We start from the raw sequence: 24,216 nt of genomic DNA, 5'->3' as shown, positions 1-24,216 counted from the left end.
TCTAACCCCCCCCGTTGAGCTCATATATTATATTATATTTAAATTCAATCAACAAAGCAACGTCTTAATAAAGGGAAACGTTTACTAAATTACTTAATGATTTAAAATGTAGTAAGACTACACTTTAGTTAATTGCTATACCTACCTAATTTTAATGAAAGTATTTATTTTTTGCACTCGCTAAGAAACTATAAATTTCGTGTTCAAATTGTATAATTCAAGGTTTAATTATTTTGTTTTCATTTCAGATACTACTACATCTCGCACCGAATATACAATAAAACCAGTAGAAAGACCAAAGCCTGTGCGACGAAACACTTGGACAAAGATCGAAGGAGAAATGACCACAGATACAACCTCAAAATCAGAATACATCGACTATACCGACATCGTTGAAAGAACTGTTATAGCTACGAAGAAAACTGACAATTTAATCCAAAAGGGTGAAATTGAATTTGTAACTTCCAACCAGGAGGATTACACGCAAAAAATGACACCGGTTGAACGTCCCCAAAGACGTCGCACATGGACTAAAGAAGATTTTGAAAAGTTCTATTCAACAGATGAATTGCAGAAAGTTACAACCACACAGGAAGAATATAGGACGTACGAAGAAACTGACATCAGACAGCAACAGATTATTAGGAAAGATAACCTTCACTTGGAAGGAACATTCGAAACTCATACTGTGTCTCACGATGCTTATCAAGGCTCTGAATTGACTGAAAGGCCAAAACAAAAGAAGCCAATAGATAATCTTCGACCCGAAGGCGAATTTGAAACTCCTAAGCAAGACAAATGGCGTCCCGCCGAGCGACGAGAAATTACTAAGCCAAAGGATAACCTTAAACCAGAAGGAGAATTTGAATCACCCAAACGCGAGGAGTGGCGTCCTGCTGAAAGGCCAGAGGTAAAGAAGCCGAAGGACAACCTGAGACCAGAAGGCGATTTTGATAAACCAAAACCTGAAGAATGGCGGCCCGCCGAACGCCAAACTCCTAAAAAACCACAAGACAATCTGCGACCCGAAGGTGATTTTCAAACCCAAAAGCCGGATGAATGGCGGCCCGCTGAACGCCGTGAGCCGACTAAGCCTAAGGATAACTTGAAACCAGAGGGTGAATTTGAAAAACCGAAGCACGACGAATGGCGTCCGGCAGAGCGACAAACTCCAAAGAAACCACAAGACAATTTAAAACCTGAAGGTGATTTTGAATCTCCTCGGCACGAGGAATGGCGTCCAGCGGAGAGACCAGAAGTCAAAAAGCCAAAGGATAATCTAAGGCCTGAGGGTGAATTTGAAAAACCTAAGCATGATGAATGGCGTCCGGCTGAACGACAAATTCCTAAGAAGCCTCAAGATAATTTGAGACCTGAAGGCGATTTTGAAACTCAAAAACCAGATCAATGGCGTCCAGCGGAACGCAGAGAACCTAACAAACCAAAGGACAACCTCAAACCAGAAGGTGAGTTCGAGCAGCCGAAGCACGAGGAGTGGCGCCCAGCCGAACGCCAAACACCGAAAAAGCCTCAAGACAATCTGCGTCCTGAAGGTGATTTTGAGACTCAGAAGCCCGATAAATGGCGCCCCGCCGAACGTCGTGAGCCGACTAAGCCCAGGGACAATTTAAAACCAGAAGGTGAATTTGAGAAGCCAAAACATGACGAGTGGCGGCCAGCCGAGAGACAAACTCCTAAAAAGCCTCAAGATAATCTAAAGCCTGAAGGTGAATTTGAGTCACCAAAGCCTGAGGAATGGCGCCCAGCGGAAAGGCCTGAAGTTAAAAAGCCAAAAGATAATCTTAAACCCGAAGGTGACTTCGAGACGCAAAAGCCTGACCAATGGCGTCCTGCTGAACGTCGTGAACCAACAAAGCCCAAGGATAATCTGAAGCCCGAAGGAGACTTTGAGACTCAGAAGCCTGAAGAATGGCGTCCCGCTGAACGCCGTGAGCCGAATAAGCCTAAAGACAACCTAAAATCAGAGGGTGAATTTGAGAAACCTAAGCACGACGAATGGCGTCCAGCAGAACGACAAACTCCTAAAAAGCCTCAAGATAATCTAAAGCCTGAAGGTGAATTTGAGTCACCAAAGCCTGAGGAATGGCGCCCAGCGGAAAGGCCTGAAGTTAAAAAGCCAAAAGATAATCTTAAACCCGAAGGTGACTTTGAGACGCAAAAGCCTGACCAATGGCGTCCTGCTGAACGTCGTGAACCAACAAAGCCCAAGGATAATCTGAAGCCCGAAGGAGACTTTGAGACTCAGAAGCCTGAAGAATGGCGTCCCGCTGAACGCCGTGAGCCGAATAAGCCTAAAGACAACCTAAAACCAGAGGGTGAATTTGAGAAACCTAAGCACGACGAATGGCGTCCAGCAGAACGACAAACTCCTAAGAAACCGCAAGATAATTTAAGACCGGAAGGTGAATTTGAGTCTCCGAAGCACGAAGAGTGGCGTCCTGCCGAGCGACCGGAAGTGAAAAAGCCAAAGGACAACTTAAGACCTGAAGGGGAATTTGAAAAACCCAAGCATGACGAATGGCGTCCGGCTGAGAGACAGACTCCTAAGAAACCTCAAGATAATCTCAAACCGGAAGGAGATTTTGAAACCCAAAAACCAGATCAATGGCGTCCAGCGGAACGTAGGGAGCCTACCAAACCCAAGGATAACCTTAAACCAGAAGGAGAATTCGAACAACCGACACATGAGGAATGGCGACCAGCAGAAAGGCAAACTCCTAAAAGGCCACAAGATAATCTGCGACCTGAAGGCGACTTTGAGTCTCAGAAACCTGACCAATGGCGTCCTGCCGAACGTCGTGAACCTACTAAACCTAAAGATAACCTTAAGCCTGAGGGTGATTTTGAGACCCAGAAGCCACATGAATGGCGCCCTGCAGAACGCCGAGAACCAACCAAGCCCAAAGACAATCTGAAACCCGAGGGTGAATTCGAAAAACCCAAACATGATGAGTGGCGTCCTGCCGAGAGACAAACGCCTAAGAGACCTCAAGACAACCTAAAACCAGAGGGTGAATTTGAACAGCCAAAACACGACAAATGGCAGCCCGCAGAACGTCCGGAGGTGAAAAAACCGAAAGACAACCTTAAGCCTGAGGGAGATTTCGAAACACAGAAGCCAGAGCAATGGCGTCCTGCTGAACGTCGTGAGCCGACGAAGCCAAAAGATAATTTGAAACCTGAAGGTGAATTTGAGAAACCTAAACATGACGAATGGCGCCCAGCGGAGCGTCAAACTCCTAAGAAACCGCAAGATAATTTAAGACCAGAGGGTGAATTTGAATCTCCAAGGCATGAGGAATGGCGCCCTGCGGAAAGGCCTGAAGTCAGGAAGCCCAAGGATAACCTCAAACCCGAAGGTGACTTTGAGACACAAAAGCCCGATCAGTGGCGTCCCGCTGAACGTCGTGAGCCGACTAAACCCAAGGATAATCTGAAACCGGAGGGTGAGTTTGAAAAACCCAAGCATGACGAATGGCGCCCTGCTGAGAGACAGACACCTAAAAAGCCTCAAGATAATCTCAAGTCTGAAGGTGAGTTTGAGTCACCAAAACCTGAGCAGTGGCGCCCTGCGGAAAGGCCTGAAGTCAGGAAGCCAAAAGATAACCTCAAACCCGAAGGTGACTTTGAAACACAAAAGCCTGAGCAATGGCGCCCCGCTGAACGTCGTGAGCCGACTAAACCTAAGGACAATCTAAAACCAGAGGGTGAATTTGAAAAACCCAAGCACGATGAGTGGCGTCCGGCGGAGAGACAAACTCCTAAGAAACCTCAAGACAATCTTAAGCCAGAGGGTGAATTTGAGCAGCCAAAACACGACAAATGGCTGCCCGCAGAACGTCCGGAGGTTAAGAAACCGAAAGACAACTTGAAGCCGGAAGGAGATTTTGAGACCCAGAAGCCAGATGAGTGGCGCCCTGCAGAACGCCGAGAACCAACTAAGCCCAAAGATAACCTGAAACCAGAGGGTGAATTCGAAAAACCTAAACACGATGAATGGCGTCCAGCTGATCGTCAGACACCTAAGAAACCACAGGATAACCTCCGACCAGAAGGCGATTTCGAAAAGCCAAAACATGACGAATGGCGTCCAGCTGAAAGACCTGAAGTGAAGAAACCTAAAGACAATTTGAAACCTGAAGGAGAATTCGAAAAGCCCAAACATGATGAATGGCGTCCGGCTGAACGGCAAACACCTAAGAAGCCTCAGGACAATCTCCGACCTGAAGGTGAATTTGAAAAACCTAAGCACGACGAGTGGCGTCCGGCCGAAAGGCAAACACCTAAGAAACCTCAGGATAATCTGCATCCGGAAGGTGAATTCCAAAAACCGAAACAGGATGAGTGGAAGCCTGCTGAACGGCAAACACCTAAAAAACCACAAGACAATCTCCGTCCAGAGGGCGAATTCGAGACTCCCAAACAGGATAAATGGCGCCCAGCAGAAAGACCAGAAGTCAAAAAGCCGAAAGATAACTTGAAACCTGAAGGAGAGTTTGAAAAACCAAAACACGATGATTGGAAGCCTGCAGAACGACAAACTCCTAAAAAGCCTAAAGACAATCTTAAGCCTGAAGGTAAATTTGACAGACCAGAGAAACCAACACCGTTGCCTGCCGGCGAAAGGCCAGTTCAAAAGAAACCTGAAGATAACTTGAAGCCCGAAGGCGATATGGAAGTTGTGCGTCGAACTGATTACATAGCAACTCGAGGAGACCGCGTAGACATAGTCAAGCACGAAGACCATCTTAAAATGGAAGGAAAGATTGACGTTCATCGTTCTCGGGATGACTATAAGCGAATTGAAAAAACAGAAAAAGTGATGATCACGAAACATGAAGATAATTTGAGAACTGAAGGAGAGTTTATCGACCTGCAAGTCCGAAATGATTACTCTGCAACCAAGGGGGAAAGGGCTACCGTGGTCAAACCTCAAGACAATTTGAAACCTGATGGTAAATTTTACAGACCTGAAGCTGTTCCTTCTCAACCCGCTGAGAAGCGTAAACCTTTTAAATATGTTGACAATATTACTATTGAGAAAGACACTGATATCAGACGAAATCAACACCTAGAGCGAGTTGATATAATTAGACGTGAGGACAACTTAAAAATAGAAGGTGAATTCGTTGACCTGAAACAGAAAAATGACTACACAGTCGTAACAGGTGAACGTGCTGCCATTGTAAAACATGAAGATAACTTGAAGATGGAGGGAAAAATGGAAAATATCCGATCTTCAGATACTTATCGTGTGGTTAAAGGACAAAGAGTCAAGTTGACTCGCAGAGAAGATAACCTTAAAATTGAAGGAGTATTTGAAGATCATGTTCGTAGAAATGATTACAGTGTAACAAAAGGGGAAAGATCAGCTATTATTTACCATCCGGATAACTTGAAACCTGAAGGTCAATTCGAAAAGAGACCTGTAGAAGAACCAGTTACTGGAGAAAAAAGAACACCGATAAAGGGCACAGATAATTTAAAACCAGAGGGTGATTTTGATAGACCTACAAAACCAAAATGGGAATCTGCAGAAAGACCGGATGTAGTCAAACCGCGTGATAATTTACATCCTGACGGTGAATTTGACAGACCGGCGAAGACGAAATGGGTTCCAGGCGAAAGACCAGGCCAAGTTAGACCAGTGGATAATTTGCACCCTGACGGAGAATTCCAAGATAGGCCTAAGGAACGCTGGCAACCTGGAGAAACCCCTTCACAGGTACGACCAAAAGATAACTTGAAGCCAGAAGGTGACTTTGATCGTCCTGAGCGACCAAAATGGCAAAAGGGTGATAGGCCCGAGCAAGTCAGACCGACCGATAACCTGCATCCTGAAGGCAAATTCCAAGACAAGCCTAAGGAACGTTGGCAACCCGGGGAAACTCCATCACAAGTCCGTCCGAAGGACAATTTGAAACCGGAAGGAGACTTTGACCGCCCCGATCGCCCAAAATGGCAAAAAGGTGAGAGACCAGACCAGGTTAGGCCAACAGACAATCTGCATCCGGAAGGCAAGTTCCAAGATAAACCCAAGGAAACCTGGCAACCCGGAGAAACTCCATCACAAGTTCGCCCAAAGGACAACTTAAGACCTGAGGGTGACTTCGATCGCCCAGAACGATCTAAATGGCAAACTGGAGATCGGCCTAGTGCTGTCAAGCCAAGAGACAACTTATACCCAGAAGGTTCCCATTCACCAACAACCGTAGATAGAACCAGCTCTAAACAAACAAACGAGTTCGCAAGAAAAACAACAGAATCAGAGACTATTACTGGCCAAGATATTAGGAGCATCGATTCCAAACGTACGAATATTGTCAAACATGACACTTCAACACTCCGGGACGATACAATGCATGCTACACATTCAGAATCACATCTGCAAAAATCAAGCTCTCATAGTGAACACTCAACCGTTAGAAATATTCAATCTGGAAAGCACGTGACGCATTCGACAGTTACTTCACAAAATGTAATAGACCGCACGGATTCACAAAACAATGTCGATAAAACTGGGAAAGACTCAGATCGTTCTGTTATTAAACATGTGGACAAAAATACGGTCAATAAGCATGATTCTAAGAATATTAAAAACGTCCAATCTTCGACCTCGTCGACTACAAAGACAATGAAACAAGTTACAGAAAAGAAGCTTGTGGGCGGAAAATGGGTTACTGTAACGAGAAATGTAGAGACGAATATTTCAACTAGCGGAGCTGGTGACCGACCCTCTGGCAAGAAGCCACAAGATAATTTGCATTTAGATGGTGATTTTGAAGGACGTCCTAAGACTAAGTGGCAACCAGGAGAGACTCCAGCTCAAGTTCGTCCAAAAGATAATTTAAAACCTGAAGGTGAATTTGACCGACCGGCAAAGTCAGAATGGCAAGCAAGCGAAAGACCAAGTCCAATTAGACCAAAAAATAATTTACACTCTGAAGGTGAAAAGTACACAAACGGCCATATTGTACACGAAGACACTATGAAAATACAATCACAAGATATATCTAAGAAAACAACTGATAGTAGGTCCCAGGTGGGTCGCGACGATTCTAACATCCAGTCAAGAGATTCACGGGTACAAACTACGACGAGCTTATCAGATCACCACGATGGAAGGAAACAGACTATGCACACTGAATCTCATACTACCATTCATAGCGGTGTCCAAAGTTCTACAACTAAACATTCAACATCTGGTTCCCAAATAACACACGCTACTGTTACTTCTCAGGGTACTGATCGTACTGGATCACAGCGCAATATCAGTAAAACTTCACAAGATATCACGGAAAAATCTTCATCTCGAAGTGTTACTGATAAAAATAAAATATTACAAGATTCACGAAACGTCAAAAATGTATCATCTTCAATCAATAAAACCATGAAGCAAGTATCTGAGAAGAAACTGGTAGCAGGAAAATGGATCACCGTTACTCGCAATGTAGAAGTTAATACAGCTACACATGGAGGTGATACAAACAATCTTAAATCTGTTCAGGATAAAGGGAGTGTTGATAGACAGACTCGTGGGGATTCTAGTCAAAGAATTGTATCATCGGACGAATCGGCCATATCTTCCTCTTCACAACAGCGCACATCAGTGAATACTCACACTCAACGCAACTCTTCCAATATCATACATAGTGGAAGCCACTTAGAGGAGCATAGCTCTAGATCAACTCAACAGACGCATGTCGCTGGCAGGAATCAACTGAGCGACAGCGTAGCCAGAACCAGTATAGAGTTCCAAAAAGCCATGCATGGGGGTGATTCTTCAACAACCGTCATTGACAATTCCAGTCGTTCTGGGCATCACAAGAGGACATCTGATCTAGTTACCGACGCATCCAACACCGTTCTTCATCGCAAAGGAATCTCCTCGGCCACTGAAGCCCAACATTCTATAAGTTCAACGGCATCCGCACAGCGTAAGAGCATCGGAAATCTAAACGATCGAGGAGAGTACATCAGTAACTCGTCCCACAGCACTGATAGAAAGAGCATCAGTTCCATGCACCGTTCGGCTCGCGATAATATGGGTGTTATTTCGCAGCACTCAGATAGGCAGCAAAGCAAACGCGACGGCCAGTCGACATTGGTTATCGAGCGGCAGCCAAAAGTAGTTGTACGAGATAATATACAAGTCGGCGGGGAGTTCTACGGGCGTTCCGAAGCTAATTCCTACGGTAGTTTTTCACGGTCGGAGAACTCGCAGAAAGTGCAACGCAACGAGCGCACGGAGCGCACGGAGCGGGTGGTGCGCCACGGGCACACGTCGCACTTCGTGCTGGGCGGTGACAGCACCAGCTACAAGCAGGAGTTCACATCGCACGTGCACGGCCCGTGCCCCGCCACGCTCATCGAAGCCCCGCGCACTCCATTTAAACACACTCGCGATTCACGTGAACATAAATTTTATGCCTCAAAAGTTACGCGATAAATACTAAAATCTATGATGTACCCTGCTGGTTTTTGAACCTTCGTTCATTCCTTTTGAATGTGCCTTACTAGAGCTTGTTTATTTAAAATATTAAATTAAAGCATAATATATAATTACTTTTAAAACGCAATCTAACATTGCTAGTCTTATACAATTAACATGCCCATTTTTTTTAAGGATTATAAATGTAACCATTAACATGTTGAAGTAGGTATACCTATACAAAGCAAATCATTTATTATTATTTTACAATTATAATGTCAAACATTGCCATGTAATAAATTTTATATTAAAATCAGGTGTTTTACTTCCCAGCTTTCAACAGACCCCTAAACGCTTTTCGAATGATTATGAAAGTAATGTAAGTAAACACCACAATAGACGAAATTGAATTAAGATTGATAATTGTTTGTTTTATGATTTTGAACCAATAGGGATAGTTGGAAAGCAATTAAAACAGGGCTATAACTATAACAATAGTACTTAGTAATATTGTAAGGTAACAAAATTCATTATTGCATCGAGGGGGCGTGTTGAATCCAGAGTAAAATGAAAGATTCCGTAATATTTATTTAGCAGCAAAAGATCCCTCGCTATTCTTAGGATTCTAGTATGAAATTTTGAGTCTACTTTTTCACCACACCAGCTGTTGATTCTTGTTGATTGAAAATATCCTTTTTCATATCACCTATTTGGAAAATGATTCTTTTTCTTCCCTGCTAGGAGGGATAAAAGTGGCACTTTTCTTCCCTGCTAGGAGGGCACGAAGTAGCACTTTTCTGTTCTATAATATCCGCTTAGGTGATGTGTAAAGCAGTATGTGCCACATTATTTCTACATTGAGCGTTAACACTTGAATCTCTCACTACGCTCAGGATTCTGTCGTAGAATCCCTCGCTAGGTACTCTTGGGATTCTATGAATTCTATTAACTTCTTCAATTCGTTCAGGATTCAATGTACGCCTTCGCCGTAAATATAGCATTTTACTCTCTTATCTATTTACTACTACTTTCGCGTTTACTTTTACTATTTTCGAGAAGGTCATGTGAATAATTTTTTGGCAGAAAATACATTTTTGATACATGATACAAGCTTTTATCGCTGACTGTACCATTCTTTCCACAGGGAACTAATGCTCATCGAGACAATTTATACTAAAACCCCAAACCCAATTAGGTTGCGTTGTTTTATCCCATAGTTCCTATGGCCACCTCCTGTCTCCGTCATCAGATCGGCTCGATGGTACCATAATATGGCATTGTCACCCGACTTATGTATGCAAATTTTCAGCTTCATCGGAAACCGGGAAGTGGGTAAAATTTATGTACAAACATATATAGTTACATTGGAAGTTAAAGTTTGTAAAACTAAAAAGCCCTCTTCCGAAAAGGTGCCGTGAAAAGTAATTTGATGCTAATTTCGAGATGTTGATTTTGAAATGTTTGAATGTGGAAATGAATAGGACTAGGTAATAGCAAAATTGAACGAAATATTTATAAACGTATTGGACCTTTGGTGTACCTCAGTGTACCTTCAATAGAATCCAGTGTACCTCTCTCTAAAACTCAGGATAGCGGGTGAATCTTGGTTTATACGGTATACGTAGGTCCACTCGGTTCTATTAAAGGTTTGCAGAGTTACACTGAAGGTACAATATAGCTTGTAGTGCGGTATAATCCAAGATTTCATAGGTCGTTTTTAGGGTTCCGTATCCAAATGGCAAAAAACGGAACCCTTATAGATTCGTCATGTCCGTCTGTCTGTCCGTTTATGTCACAGCCACTTTTTTCCGAAACTATAAGAAGTATACTGTTCAAACTTGGTAAGTAGATGTATTCTATGAACCGTATTAAGATTTTCACACAAAAATAGAAAAATAACAATAAATTTTGGGGGTTCCCCATACTTAGAACTGAAACTCAAAAACATTTTTTTCATCAAACCCATACGTGTGGGGTATCTATGGATAGGTCTTCAAAAATGATATTGAGGTTTCTATTATAATTTTTTTCTAAACTGAATAGTTTGCGCGAGAGACATTTCCAAAGTGGTAAAATGTGTGCCCCCCCCCCTGTAACTCCTAAAATAAGAGAATGATAAACCTAAAAAAAAATATGATGTACATTACCATGCAAACTTCCACCGAAAATTGGTTTGAACGAGATCTAGTAAGCAGGTTTTTTTTTAATACGTCATAAATGGTACGGAACCCTTCATGGGCGAGTCCGACTCGTACTTGGGCGCTTTTTTTGTTAAATATCTTGTTTTAGGGGCAGGTACACTGGATAATATTAAACACTGAGGTACACCGAAGGTACAATATGTTTATAAATATTTCGCTCAAATTTGCCGAGGTCCACCCGCCTTCCTGACGCTCACGGACTAGGTAGTGCGACCAACGAATAAAGTCAAGCAGTAAAGCCTTTCACACAACCAATCGTCAGTTACTGAATTAAGGTGTGTGAAGCGCTTAAATTAAAACTTCGTAATAAAAAGACGGTTATATGGTTCTAAGAGTATTATAATTCCTGACAATAGATACCTACCAACAACATCAATAGTAAAACTTAATACAAGCTCTAAAATAACTAATGTAAAGTAATTAAAACTATTTTTTCCGAGCTAATTATAAAAAAAAACTTATAAAGAAGTGTCATCAATACTCTGTTACTAGGCGGCTATTGTTGTAGAGCTCTTCACAGCTGTCGGATGTTTTAATCGCCGTATTCTTTTATAACGGCCCAATTCTCCATCGTACGTTTTTGAAGAGGACCCAAAGGCATCATTGCTATCAAAACTCACCCCGAAGATTTCAGGTCTACCGGTGTCACTCACCAAAGATGAGCGCGAAGCATTTGGGAGTATGTTAATAATATCGTCAACGGGTACCAATTTAGTGATTTCCTCGGCGGCTCGTTTTTTCCGACACCCGCCACTGTACATCAAATTTTCGTTGACTCCTTCCACCCCAGACAAAACACTGTCCGTGTCAGACCCGATGCTCATATTGTCTCTAGCAACGTCATCGACATGACTTCCCTCTGCGCTTGACCGTTTGAACACACTTTGATTCCCGTCAGTGTTCAATTTTAAACCGCTTTCTCTCGTGTCACTCACCTTGCCAACTCTCTTGTTGCTCTTTGCGAAGCTTGCCGTTCTATCGAAAAAACCGTTATCGTAAATCTCGTTCCCTTCATCATTATCCTCGTCTTCATTTTCGGGAACATACGCTACTTTAGAATCTGGCATAATAGCAGCTGCTCGCTTTTTCACTGCATGCTCGTAATTTTTCCTCTTGACTCTTATTAAAGGCATCATATTCAAGTCACCAGTGTAACCAGTGTTTTCATAATTATTATTATCGGAAAATGATTCCTGTAAAGACTTCATAGGTTCTGCCATGTTTTCGTTGTTTTCTTGCATCAGATCTCGTTTTTGCGGATGACGATAATCGTAATGTAGTTGCACATCATCGTCCATCAATTGTGACAAATCTTCATCTTGAGAATTAGCATAAAATTCGTCTTGTGAACCAATGATAGAAGACTCTTGCGGTTCATTTGTATTTAAGCTGTTAACAGGAGATCCCTCGTTATTCAATTCTTTTATATTTACTTCTCTTTTATTTTCACTTTTAGCTGTTACGGATTCAGTACTGCTTGAAGTAACTGCCCCATTTTCAGATTTTTCAGAGACCCCTTCTTCGTTGGATCTTCTGTTTATTTTATTTTCACCACTAATGGTGCTAGATACGTTTTCTTCTATAGCTGGAGTCATTCCAGTTTGGTCATTGTTTTTATTAGTTATTCCATTGGCCAGGTTAAAATTTACAAGGGGGCCTGAAATTTTATTAGAATCCGATTGGATTCCATCCATGAAATTATTTTCTTCTACGGCTTCAGCTTTTTTAGTTATTTCTCGTTTGTTTAAGCTGATCGCTTGATTGCTTCCATCGCTAATAATTTGCTCAAGTATTGCTCTTTTATCTTCTGAGAGAGTTCTCATTAGGTTTTCTACTTCTTTTTTGTTAAGTTTTTTCACATATCTCTGGATAATAGCTTGCTCAGCTTCATTTTCGAAGTTTTCTAAGTCTTTCTTTTCTTTGATATCATGAGCATTGCCGCTGTTAATAGTTTCATCAGGATCATTTGTATCACGTCGATCTCGATTAGCATCTTCTGCATTGATTTCCTCATATGGATCATCTTCGGATTCTTTGTTTTCGGTTGGTGATCTGTTATAATAGTGATTATAGTTAGATTGCCCAATAGATTCAGCAGTGTCCTCGTTGCGTTTATTTTTGTCATTTCTACTAACGTGTTCTTGATTTGAGTCGCCTTCGTACAAGTTATCATTGCTTTCTTCCTGCTCAGCATTATCTCTTCTTTTAATCAGTTGAAGATTACGCAAGTTTTCTTTTTGATTTACCAACGCTTGAATAAATTGATTCTTATGGTTGTTAAGTTCGTTTTGCCGGTCATATCTCCTGTTAGTCACTGGTTGATCCTGTTCGTTTTCGGAAGGATCTTCATCTGGTCCTTCGAGTCTACTTGCCGATTTGAACTCTGAAAACTGCTCAACACCTTAGAATATTTACATTGAGATATCTGCTGGGCTAATAAGGTAAGTATTTGTTTAAGAAGGCACTAATTAAATTCTACGTGATAAAAGTTATATACAGTCGCCATCAGATATATCAGAGCGGTCAAGTTATAGACAAAGGATTGGCCCCGACGGGCTAATCCTTTGTCTATTGTGAAGGACAAAAGATGATCCATATGAGGAAATCAATGCAGAAGATGCTAATCGAGATCGACGTGATACAAATGATCCTGATGAAACTATTAACAACGGCAATGCTCATGATATCAAAGAAAAGAGAGACTTAGAAAACTTCGAAAATTAACCTGAGCAAGCTATTATCCAGAGATATGTGAAAAAACTTAACAAAAAAGAAGTAGTCGATTTGTAAATCGAAACGACTATACTCACAAATATCGGAACATGCCTCTATTGTTAGAGCCCGTGTTCAGATATTTTTGAACACCATTGCCGCTCCGATATATCTGATGGCGACTATACCAAAGCTGAAATCGAATATTCTAAAACTTATACACTCACATTATCATTAGTGTTCTCCTTGGTGGTCCGCTCCTCTGGACTTCTGTCTGCGCCATGATGCTTGAAAAAATAATTCCTGCTATGATGCGGCTCCATTACTTCGTCCTCCTCTTTAATGTTCGCCTAAGATTAATTTAGATTTTTTTATTTAAAATACATAAGGGGCGTCCATTAAGTTAGGTACGTGAGGGGAGGATTTCTTGGATTTTAATTGCAGACCGTATCTTTCTTTCACCAGCCAACTACACTACGACTGTAATATTCATCGATACAATTATAACAACCTAATAAACAATTGAAAGAAGTTCTTGGATCCATCATCAGATCAGCTCGATGGTACCAAAAGATTGCTTTGTCACCCAACTTACAAGTATGTGAAGTTTCAGCTCAATCGAATAATGATTCTAATCTAGCTTGCAAGATTTAACTCAAACATACATTGCAAGTTACTTAAAGCTTGTAAAAAATAAAACACTAACCCTTTCGTCGACTGCTGCATCTTCATCCCTGTGCGGCGAGTCTTCCGGTGAGTCTTCGTTCTCGTATTCGGCTTCGTCGGCATCCCTGACAATTTGTCACTAATGAGCTTAATAACCCACAGGTTATATATAACAATTTAAAATTATTTTTTGTTTTGGAACTCTATAAATAAGGCGAGGCAAGCAGCAACGTCAATGTGGGATTTCGTGGCTTTTAACTTTTGCATTTGTACATTATAGGTACTCCAGAAGGTCGGAAGAGCGGGAGTGAAGCTCTTCCTGTCAGAATGTCTGAGCGACGTATATATGCAAATACAAGTTTTGCCCCATGACGACCTTCCTAGCAATAAAATGTATAAGGTAGCCTTCCACACATTGCCCTTAAGTTCATTTCGCTTTCTCGGACTTAGGGACATAATAGAGATTAGTCAAGAGATTGTAGAGGTACTTTATTTTAAAACTTACTTGTAATCTTGGGTAACCGCCTGCGGTCGACTGGTGGTTTTCTCTAATAAACAGCACAACAACAAAAATACTAAATATCGCATTTTGAATCTTTGCCGTCAACTTATCAAAAAAAAATCTTAAGTTGTTTGACTGACGTGCGAATTCAAACCAACTTTTTTCTTTTAGCCAGTATTACAAAGAGTAATATACAACACAGGTTAGCATAACACAAAGGATGATATAAACCATCATAACGGTTGTCTTAGTATCTGCAGCCAGAGTAAAGAAATCTGCAGCCTAGAACGGCGCACGCTTGGTAGGTACGAATCAGAACGTAGTGATTAGATGCGCCTGGTACGAATCGTACGAATACGCAAGACATTGCGTTTTACATGCGTTGCTTGGTCGTGTGCCAGTGGGACGAACATTAAAAATCAAGATGTGCATATAAATTGAAGTGATTCAGTTTCAGTAGGTAAAATTAAGAAATTGCAAGGAGTGCAATGCAATCTAATCTATATAAATAAATAAATATTATAGGACATCATTACACAAATTGACTAAGTCCCACAGTAAGCTCAATAAGGCTTGTGTTGAGGGTACTTAGACAACGATATATATAATATATAAATACTTAAATACATAGAAAACACCCATGACTCAGGAACAAATATCTATGTTCATCGCACGAATACATGCCCTTACCAGGATTTGAACCCGGGATCATCGGCTTCGTAGGCAGGGTCACTACCCACTAGGCCAGACCGGTCGTCAAATACACAAAACCACGATCTCTGCAAAACCTATAGGTGTGTTGCGTTTATATGTTACCTAGCCGAAAAAGACTAGGGATCAACTAACGTAAATATTCGCATACGATTCTTGCCCACTGCGGGTTAGAGAATTGTAGGTGTTAGAGGCGGGAAAACAAAATACTGAAATTAGGTACTTACAACAATTTTATTTTAAATGAGACCGTTTCATCTCTATCACACTTATTATGTACATGTATTTTGGTTTAAATAAAACAAACCATCGAAACATCATCTTATAGCGAAATTCTCAATAAGTTTGTGCATGTTTGAGAAATAATGATCTAAGATTTTATGTCATACAAATTGATCGAAGGTCAAGGATTGTAGATTAATCACACATTTTGGTGTATCGTTGCCTTCAAGAAACATTCTTGTCACTGCTCAATTGCACATACATTATATACTAAGTATCATAATCTAAATCCAAAATGCGGGATGGCAAACGCCAATATTATAATTGTTTCATAAAAATGTCTATGCTCATCAAATCTAGCTAACGAATGTAAAAGAAACAAATTATATTAGTAACGCGGTAACACGAGACATGTCCACACAAGCGCTGCTCTTTTTTTTGCTGTTTCTTCAAAAAATTGTACGAGCATGAGGTGATATGAGAATCAAATAATAAATAAATATTATAGGACATTTGTGTTGAGGTTACTTAGACAACGATATATTTAATATATAAATACTTAAATACATAGAAAACACTCATGACTCAGGAACAAGTATCCATGCTCATCACACGAATAAATGCCCTTACCAGGATTTGAACCCGGGACCATCGGCTTCGTAGGCAGGGTAACTACCCACTAGGCCAGACCGGTCGTCAAACTTTTCTACACATTCGAATAACATGCTTATGTATAGCACAGTTGGCATGAAGTAGATAGTAACAACCAAAGTGGCACATGGCAACATATTTTTTTCTATGGCGATAAAGGTGTGTTGGGTACATCGAGTTCCACTATTTCAAGTTGACAGAACCTCGCGATCTAAGAAATTGTATACGCTGGATAAACGAATATTTGGTCAAACAGTACCACGTGTGGCAGTCTAATGCAAGATGAATAGACAGTTGAAGACGCAACGCTGTGGACATACCTAGAGCTAGACCAAGGTAAGTCTGCAACGATCAGAGACAGAGATATAGAAACTTCGAATTTTACGGTAAGCCCTCTTGTAGAGGTCAAAATGTGTGTAAGTAAATAGAGTTAGTTAGACCAAGATAAGTCTGCAACGATTTTGATAGCATACGCAGTGTGTTATTTTAAACATCAAACTTCTATAAAATTATGACGTATAAATACGTATGCAATCAAAATCATTGCAGACTTATCTTGGTCTAACTCTATTTACTTACATACATTTTGACCTCTAGAAGAGGGCTTACCGCAAAATTCGAAGTTTCTATATCTCTGTCTCTATCGCTCATTGAAGTTACAGAGATGGAGATACCGAAAAGACGCATATATAAATTTGATACTACCCTATCATTCGTTAGCCAAACATAGCTTCAGCAATAGAGTACAATTTTGATAAATCTCGCCTTCCCATTATGCAACATATAGTTTTATCATCATGTGCAAAGTGACATCACAGCTAGCTCGAATTGACACTAATTTCGTGTCATTGATCAATAAACCAGTCTCTTAACTAGATTACTGAGGAACTGACAAACGAACAACTTAAATGTTTGCAGCGAGTCAAAACTAGTGCCGTTCCGTAAGTTTCTAATTGCATAGCAACATGTGATATTATATTAATTATTAAAAAAATTAGATATAGGTACAGTCAGCCAAAAAAGTGGTTGACCACTTTTCGACTCTATTTGTCAAGTAATAGTCGAAAAGTGGTAAACCACTTTCTTGGCTGACTGTACGGGCCTATTCCTATATAACCCATTCCCATTAAAATTCGGTACATACTTTACCCCCATTAACAAAATATGTACATTTCAGAACAATGAAATCGGATAACATTAGACATTTCTATACCGGTTTTCATTGCTATTGGGTATAGGAATACCAAAGAGTTATTAAGAGTAGAAGAGTTTCCAGTACTGTTCGGTTCCATAACTATGCGGTTGTTAGAAGTTAACATTCGACAACTCAGTCATAAACATGGCGACGTAAGTCGCCATCTAGTTTGGCAGCTAAACTTGGGGCCCGATTTTTTCATTACAAAACTCTTTGAATATTCTAATGGACCAACTAAAACTTTAGACATTGCTATCGGTAGAGGATAAAGGACAACCGCTTCTCCACACAAACGTAGTCCCCATTTTCCTCCCTGGATATTGATACATTAATAAAATATTTTCTATAATATAAATATCGTGAGAGGCAAATAGGCATTACGAATGCAAAAGCGGTAACGTGACTTCGTTCCTTTTCGTCTTAAGCTCTGTCCTAGCCGGTCCATGAGCAATGAGCTAATCTTTACATCGTTATGTAACGTGGCATTGTACCTACAGTAGTTTTCCGTGGCAATATCATACGAGTGACATGGTATCCCAGCGCCCCCGGCACTGATGGCGATGACTGACCCAGGAGATAATTATGAAACATTGCCACATCGCTTAACGGTATAAATGTATGTATTGCAATTGACCCAACATCTGAATTGAATATAAAATTACTTTATGAATATAATTGTAAACTTGTCAAGTTTACTAGCCACTATTGTAGTTATCGAATAAGACAAAGATTAGGATTGATCTAAATAAAAAATCCATATGAATAATATAACTTATGGCACACGTAATAAGGTTGGGATTCGAACGACGTTTGTGAACGAGTTAGAAATCCCAATGTTTTTGGCTTTTAAATGACACTTGTTTTCAATTTCAGATGTATTTTTACATACACATTCAAACCTTTGACTTTTACATTAAGTTTCTTTGAAGTTTATTTACAAATAGTGTTTCGTGAACAGATGTAAATTATAATTAATTAAAAATTACTTAAATAAATTTATAATTGATTTAACAATGTCTTATCTGTTCGTCAATAATAAATTGAAATATTTTTATCTTTGTAGAAACTGAACATCGTCAATATTTTTAAAAGCTCTCAGACTAAATGTCACTTGCACGACGAAAAACAATAATATAGTTTCAACATTGTTATATTATATTACAAACGAGATATAATACAATGAACCATGTAACCATGTTCATTAAATTTCAACATATAAAACCATATTGCACCTTATCCAGATTGGTTAACCCTCGACTTCTAGCCTACACTGCCCGACGGGGCCTATTTCTGAAAATACAAGAGGCTCGCACTGAAAATTTCAGTACGTAAAGACCTAGCTCATTTATTTCAAAGGCCAACAAATTGGGCCGAAAACCAACAGAGTTGAGAATTAGGCCATTAGATATGTATTTAGTTTCGTTCTATAGGCACCAAGCGGAATTCCATTTCCATTCCCTATTACCAAGGCAATAGAGTACACCGCTGGGAGAGCGCGGCGAATGGTTTGCGCGCTCGCAGTGGTGCGCGAACATCTACCCTGCAGCAATTAATTTACTTACTTGGACCCTATTGCCTTGGTAATAAGGGTGATGATATTTCGTCTAAAATACAAATATCTCAGTTCTGCAATGGAATTCCGCTTGGTGCCCAGAGAATGAAATGAAGTACATTGAAATACCTATCTAATTACCTAACTTTCATTTCTGTTAGTTTTTAACCCAGGCTCCATACAAAGTTGCCCATGGTCCTTATCTCTCTTTCGGACTTAAAATGAGCTTTTAATTTTTAGGGTTCCGTAGCCAAATGGCAAAAAACGGAACCCTTATAGATTCGTCATGTTTTTGTAATTAGATACCTTAATGTTTTACTGAAGAAATTTTAGTCTGACTCTCAAAGAGATCGTAATCAGTATAAAATTGATAGATATTTTTAGCAATAGGCCCGACCGAACATATTCTCAGGTACATAACATGTACATAACGTATCAACTTTAGAAAAAACTACAGTGAACTTTCAAGAACAGAACCTTACTTTATCATCAGATTAGGCTTCTCTAACGATTTAATGTTGTGCTTTTTTCCTTTATCACAATTATGATTTATGATACAATAACTATTTATACAATTACCTGTCATACAGTACGTCACTATTGCGGTGAAATTAAACTTTAGACCACATTAACAATATTATCTGTGAAAATAAACATAACTAAAAAGTAAAATTTAAACAACATATTAAGCATTTGGTTCTTTGATTCTTTAGAGTTTGAATATAAAAGCAAGCTATATTTAAATTCTGTACACTTAACGTTTCTAAATCATTCGAAGGATGATTAGAAACAATAGTAAAACTATGCCAACAAGACATAGCGTAGTAAGCTCTCCTAACCTATTGGTTACACCTCATCAATAACGACACCACATAACAAAAAATACAGACACTGAAATTGTCATCACTTGCAACGGAAAAGGCATACGCGTGTAGCGCAGTGGAGAATATAGTCCTTTTTCGTCCTGCTTTCTTTAATCAAGTACCAAACACAATGAATGGGATGAAAAACATATACAGATTGGATAACTATATCGCCAATATATTTTTTTCTAAATAACTAGTAAAGTTATTTTGACAATTGCATAAGTCTTAATAAAGAAGGTTACTAGTGCTTGTCTCAAGTGGCGCTTCACAAGTATGCCTTCATCGTGTCCCTCGTTTTACTGAACCATTCCGCATTGAACTCACCCACAATGTACGCAATCAAAATTCAAATCGTGGAATGGAATGGAAGCCGCTGTCGGAACTTTCTATTTCGTTTGGAACTCATAACTTGCTGACTAGATTCTTAAAAAATAATAAAATGAGCATTTTCACAAAACGAAACATATAAGTGCCTACTTGAACGTCACTGCATTCGCAATATTTATAAAAAATTTAAACTTTAAAATTAATTTGTACTTCTAGTGTCAAGTACACCGATCAATATACAATACATATTTAAATGATAAACCGAGAAAGAATTAATATTGCGAGTACATTGGGTTAAAATGTTACAATAAACATTTCAAACTTAATACCTATACAAAGTTTAACTTCGGATGGTCTACTGATGCGAATTCGGCGTACTACAGGTATGCTTTCGAGTACTCATACCCAACACAAACATAACATTTACATGACAAATTTAACACATATTATGAATGTAGATGTAAACTGGTTTTTCCGCTGTAATCCTAAGTTTAATCTAAAATGCGCTCTGAAGTTTTCTCGTCAAAAAGACTCACTCAGAACACCAAAGTTTGAAAAACACTTCCAGTGTGGTTTTGCTTAAACTTGACAAACACTGCAGTGAGTATTAGAGCCTACATCAAAGATATGTATACATTTCTCGCCATATTACAATGGAATAAAGATCAAAAGTGTATACATTATTCTTGACGCGAAACCCACAAAGTACCGGAGCCAGTAAAAGTTGAATAAACATGGAATGAGACACGGTAAAGTCGAATAGCATCCAGCAAGTGGTCAGTTAAAACGTTTACCCTATCATTAACGTGCTTACTAAAATTGACCTCCACACAGAAACGAGTCTCGCAACCACACATAAGTACATAGATATGTTTGCGACAGAAGCTTATTTTTTTTAAATAACAACTCTAAAATTACTATGAACGCCACCGGCCGTAGAACGGAACGGGACCACCGAAAATACAAGTTTGAAAATCCTTGTAAATAACCGACAGACAAGCGGTTTCATAATGGCATCTTTTTTATAATAACTATTTGTATGGCTCTTAGCGAGTGTGAAAAATATAGCATAATGAGCTCGGAGTTTTATAACGTGGCGACTATAGCCTCTTCTTTCTTGAGTTATTTTTACTTAGCGAGAGCGTAAGAAATAAACGTAGTTTCAAACTTCATTTTAGTGATCCAGTATGGACTTTTACAACGAAATTAGACTTGAGGCATTATAACAGTAACTAATTACTCAACCGTTACATAACGGTAGGCCCGGGTCTAATAAACGTATAAAATTGAACTTATCTCAGAAGTTTCTAGCAACACATCTACATCAAAGGCGACAATGTCTTCTTTAAATAGATGGCTCCACATTGGATAGTACTGTTGTAGTGTCTCCAGTCTCCTTATGGAATATGACAAGGACAGAAACGTCAAGTAAACCTAGGTTACGGCTGCTAATCGGCTAGGCTGCAACCCCGTCATGACAAGTGGCAGAACACACGTAGGTAACATTTTACAAATAAAAGGTACATAAAAACAAGAACACAACCACAAGTATAATTAAGGCACATAGTGCCAATATTATGTACAGTCGAGCGGACAAGTATGAAAATCTACATATAACTTGTATTTAAGCGTGTGAAGTGTGTTTAGGCTATGTGTTTTCATAAACAGAAATTGTGTAATTTGTCATGACAAAGCTTTCCTGCTGGGCTAAGATGGTTGGCTCTTTATCATTTGTCACCATGCCTGTCACGTTCTAACAAGTATGTAAGCGCGAAAGTGACGGACATAGTGACAAGTGATAAAAGTGGAACCATGATGCCGCCGCTGCGGTGGCAGCATGGTTCCATTTTTATCACCTGTCACTTTCGCACTTACATACTTGTTAGAACGTGGCAGGTATGGTGACAGGCGATAAAATGCGACCATGCTACAGCCGCTGAACTGTTCGCCGTAATATACTTTATCGCTACTACTTTGTATCTCACGAGGGCACATCAGTCTCTCGCATTGTGTGAGATAAACCGTAGGTAGTAACGATATAACTTCATAGACTCGCGGTAGTTTAAATTTAACCGTGGAATTTTTACGAGGAATTGGGGCACATGTACGTAATACAAATGTGGTGCAGAACAATATGTATATTATAAAACGTTCATGCTTTGGGGTAAAAGTTTAAATGCTTATATCGGCGTCTCGTTAGTTCCGAATAGACCAGTCAACGCTTGAGCAATCGTTGAATGATGGATAATGATAATGCATCACCAAGATTAAAAGAGATTTAAGTTTCTTATTACAAATTATAGAAGTTTTTTTTTACTATTCTTGGCCATTCGCTGATACACTAGCATGCAACATTAGCGATTTAAATGCAATTTTAATAAAGTGAACACTTTCAAATTTATGTATACGGAGACGACCGAAGAGGTCTTTATACAAACGAAAATATCTCCTTTATATCCGAATCAAATTCCCTAATGATATTCGAGTAAATATTCACAATACTTATTTAAAAAATAATTACTCCATGCTGTACAAGAATCATCGATAAAGTAATCGATTTTAATAAAAAAATCTATAGCCTATATTATACCTAACCCCTCGAATATGAAAGTTGAGTAAAACATTTAAAAACACAATAAACACGCACTCACACGGCAGCCCGGGAATGTGCCTCCTACACGCGTCCCTCGCACTACGCTACACCGACTACGTTCACTAACTCAGACTTGAAACGATAGAAATTGTCATGAAGTTTAGGGAGTCTCACGAACACGAACCGCGGCTTGCAGGTATCGCAGGCGTATGGCATGGCGTCCCTCGGGTACTACAAGCGGTCGAACAGCTCGTGCTCCACGGCCGAGTCGGGCAGCAGCGAGCCGGGCTGGTCCAGCAGCGTCAGGTCGTCCAGGTCCAGCTCCGCGCGCAGCGCCGCCTCCTCCGAGTAGTCTGCGAACGAATGGTCTGCACATTACGTAATTATGTCACTTCACAACCCGTAACGGCCACATATTCTTACTAAGGTCTGAGGGGTATCGTCACAGAAAATAATACACATAATGAAATTAGTTTAACAATAAGCACCTGTTAATATGACTAACATGCAGCTACTGCGCCCAAGCAGGCTAAATCTTTTTTGCGGTTACCTTTTCACTAACAAAAATAAGGTTGTTAAGAGAAATAAATTAAAATCATACGAGTAATACATAATTTCGCCAAATAGACATGAACCATACTCCCATTGTTTTAGGAATATGTTATGCGCGGCGCAAAAATTTAAAAAAGATAACCCAAGTTAACGAGGCCGCTCACGTAGGTACGTAAAGTATCGTGCGAGGTGCGTAGAGCTTGGTCACGGTGCCACTGTAATAAGTAATAAAGTTCTTCGTCGTAAACATTGTTCTTGACATACAAGCAATTTTGAATTGAGAAATAATTTGGAGCAGTAATCTCTTTTGGATAACCAAAAAATCTTGTATTCGGCTGAATAGCAAATTACCTACCTTTGCCGCTTCGAATTTATAAGATTTTTTTAAATATGAGTTTTTACTATACACCGTGTTTTTATTGAATTCCGTTAACTCCGGGGTATGGGTAAGTACGTTCAAGGAAACTAAATGGCATAGTTAATTTTCAAAAAAGAATAAGAATTTTTATTTAAACATAGATTTTTTTTATTTAACACCACATTGAAAAATGTTTACAGGCAATGCTATAAAACATTATTTACATTTTTTTTGTAAAAAGTAAGTAAATGTTGCATATAGCGTAATACGGGCATTCTTCTTCGTCCTGCCCTTTTCCCATTATTTGGGGTCGGGTCTCCTCACTCTTCTGCGCCAGGCTAATCTATCCTGGGTTGTTTTTTCAGGCAAATGGGCGTCCTTGAGGTCTCTTTGTATTTTTGACCACCAGGTTAGGGGCCGGCGGCCTCTACCTTTCTTTTGTTCTGGCAAATCTAGTGCAAGCTGTACCACATGGTCCTCACTTCTTCTTTTGACATGTCCGTACCATCTGAGACGGTTTTCGGTGAGTTTCTGGGTGATTGGTGCGACTTTAAAGCTGCCTCTTATATATTCGTTGCGTACTTTATCGAGTCGAGTCACACCTCCCGCCCATCTCAACATCTTCATCTCGTTGACATGTACCTTTTGCTCGTGAG

General features: G+C 39.8%; 3 protein-coding genes across 4 annotated transcripts in view; 1 reads left to right on the top strand and 2 right to left on the bottom strand.

The window, feature by feature from the left end:
• LOC133527386 (titin) overlaps positions 1-8,765 on the top strand; it is a 50,126-nt gene extending 41,361 nt beyond the window's left edge. For both annotated transcript variants that reach the window (XM_061864351.1, XM_061864350.1), the window contains one exon: positions 249-8,765. In XM_061864351.1, coding sequence (XP_061720335.1) covers positions 249-8,470 — 8,222 coding nt within the window. In that variant the 3' untranslated portion in view covers positions 8,471-8,765. The remainder of the gene's footprint in view (positions 1-248) is intronic.
• Positions 8,766-10,178: 1,413 nt separating this feature from the next.
• On the bottom strand, positions 10,179-15,335 carry LOC133527385 (phosphatidylinositol 3-kinase 3-like). Its single transcript, XM_061864349.1, has 4 exons — positions 14,537-15,335; positions 14,072-14,156; positions 13,593-13,715; positions 10,179-13,043 (listed from the first exon to the last, which is right to left on the bottom strand). The coding sequence occupies exons 1-4, from the start codon at positions 14,617-14,619 to the stop codon at positions 11,142-11,144; spliced, it is 2,193 nt and encodes a 730-aa protein (XP_061720333.1). The 5' UTR covers positions 14,620-15,335; the 3' UTR covers positions 10,179-11,141.
• A 124-nt stretch (positions 15,336-15,459) lies between these two features.
• LOC133527893 (nascent polypeptide-associated complex subunit alpha, muscle-specific form-like) overlaps positions 15,460-24,216 on the bottom strand; it is a 38,446-nt gene continuing 29,689 nt past the window's right edge. Inside the window, exon 16 of the mRNA XM_061865087.1 lies at positions 15,460-23,018. Coding sequence (XP_061721071.1) covers positions 22,882-23,018 — 137 coding nt within the window. The 3' untranslated portion in view covers positions 15,460-22,881. The remainder of the gene's footprint in view (positions 23,019-24,216) is intronic.

The sequence above is a fragment of the Cydia pomonella genome, chromosome 18, assembly GCF_033807575.1.
Source record: "Cydia pomonella isolate Wapato2018A chromosome 18, ilCydPomo1, whole genome shotgun sequence".
Taxonomy (NCBI): Eukaryota; Metazoa; Arthropoda; class Insecta; order Lepidoptera; family Tortricidae; genus Cydia; species Cydia pomonella.
The sequence above is the reverse complement of the archived record's forward strand: the minus strand, read 5'-3'. Positions and strand labels throughout refer to the sequence as shown.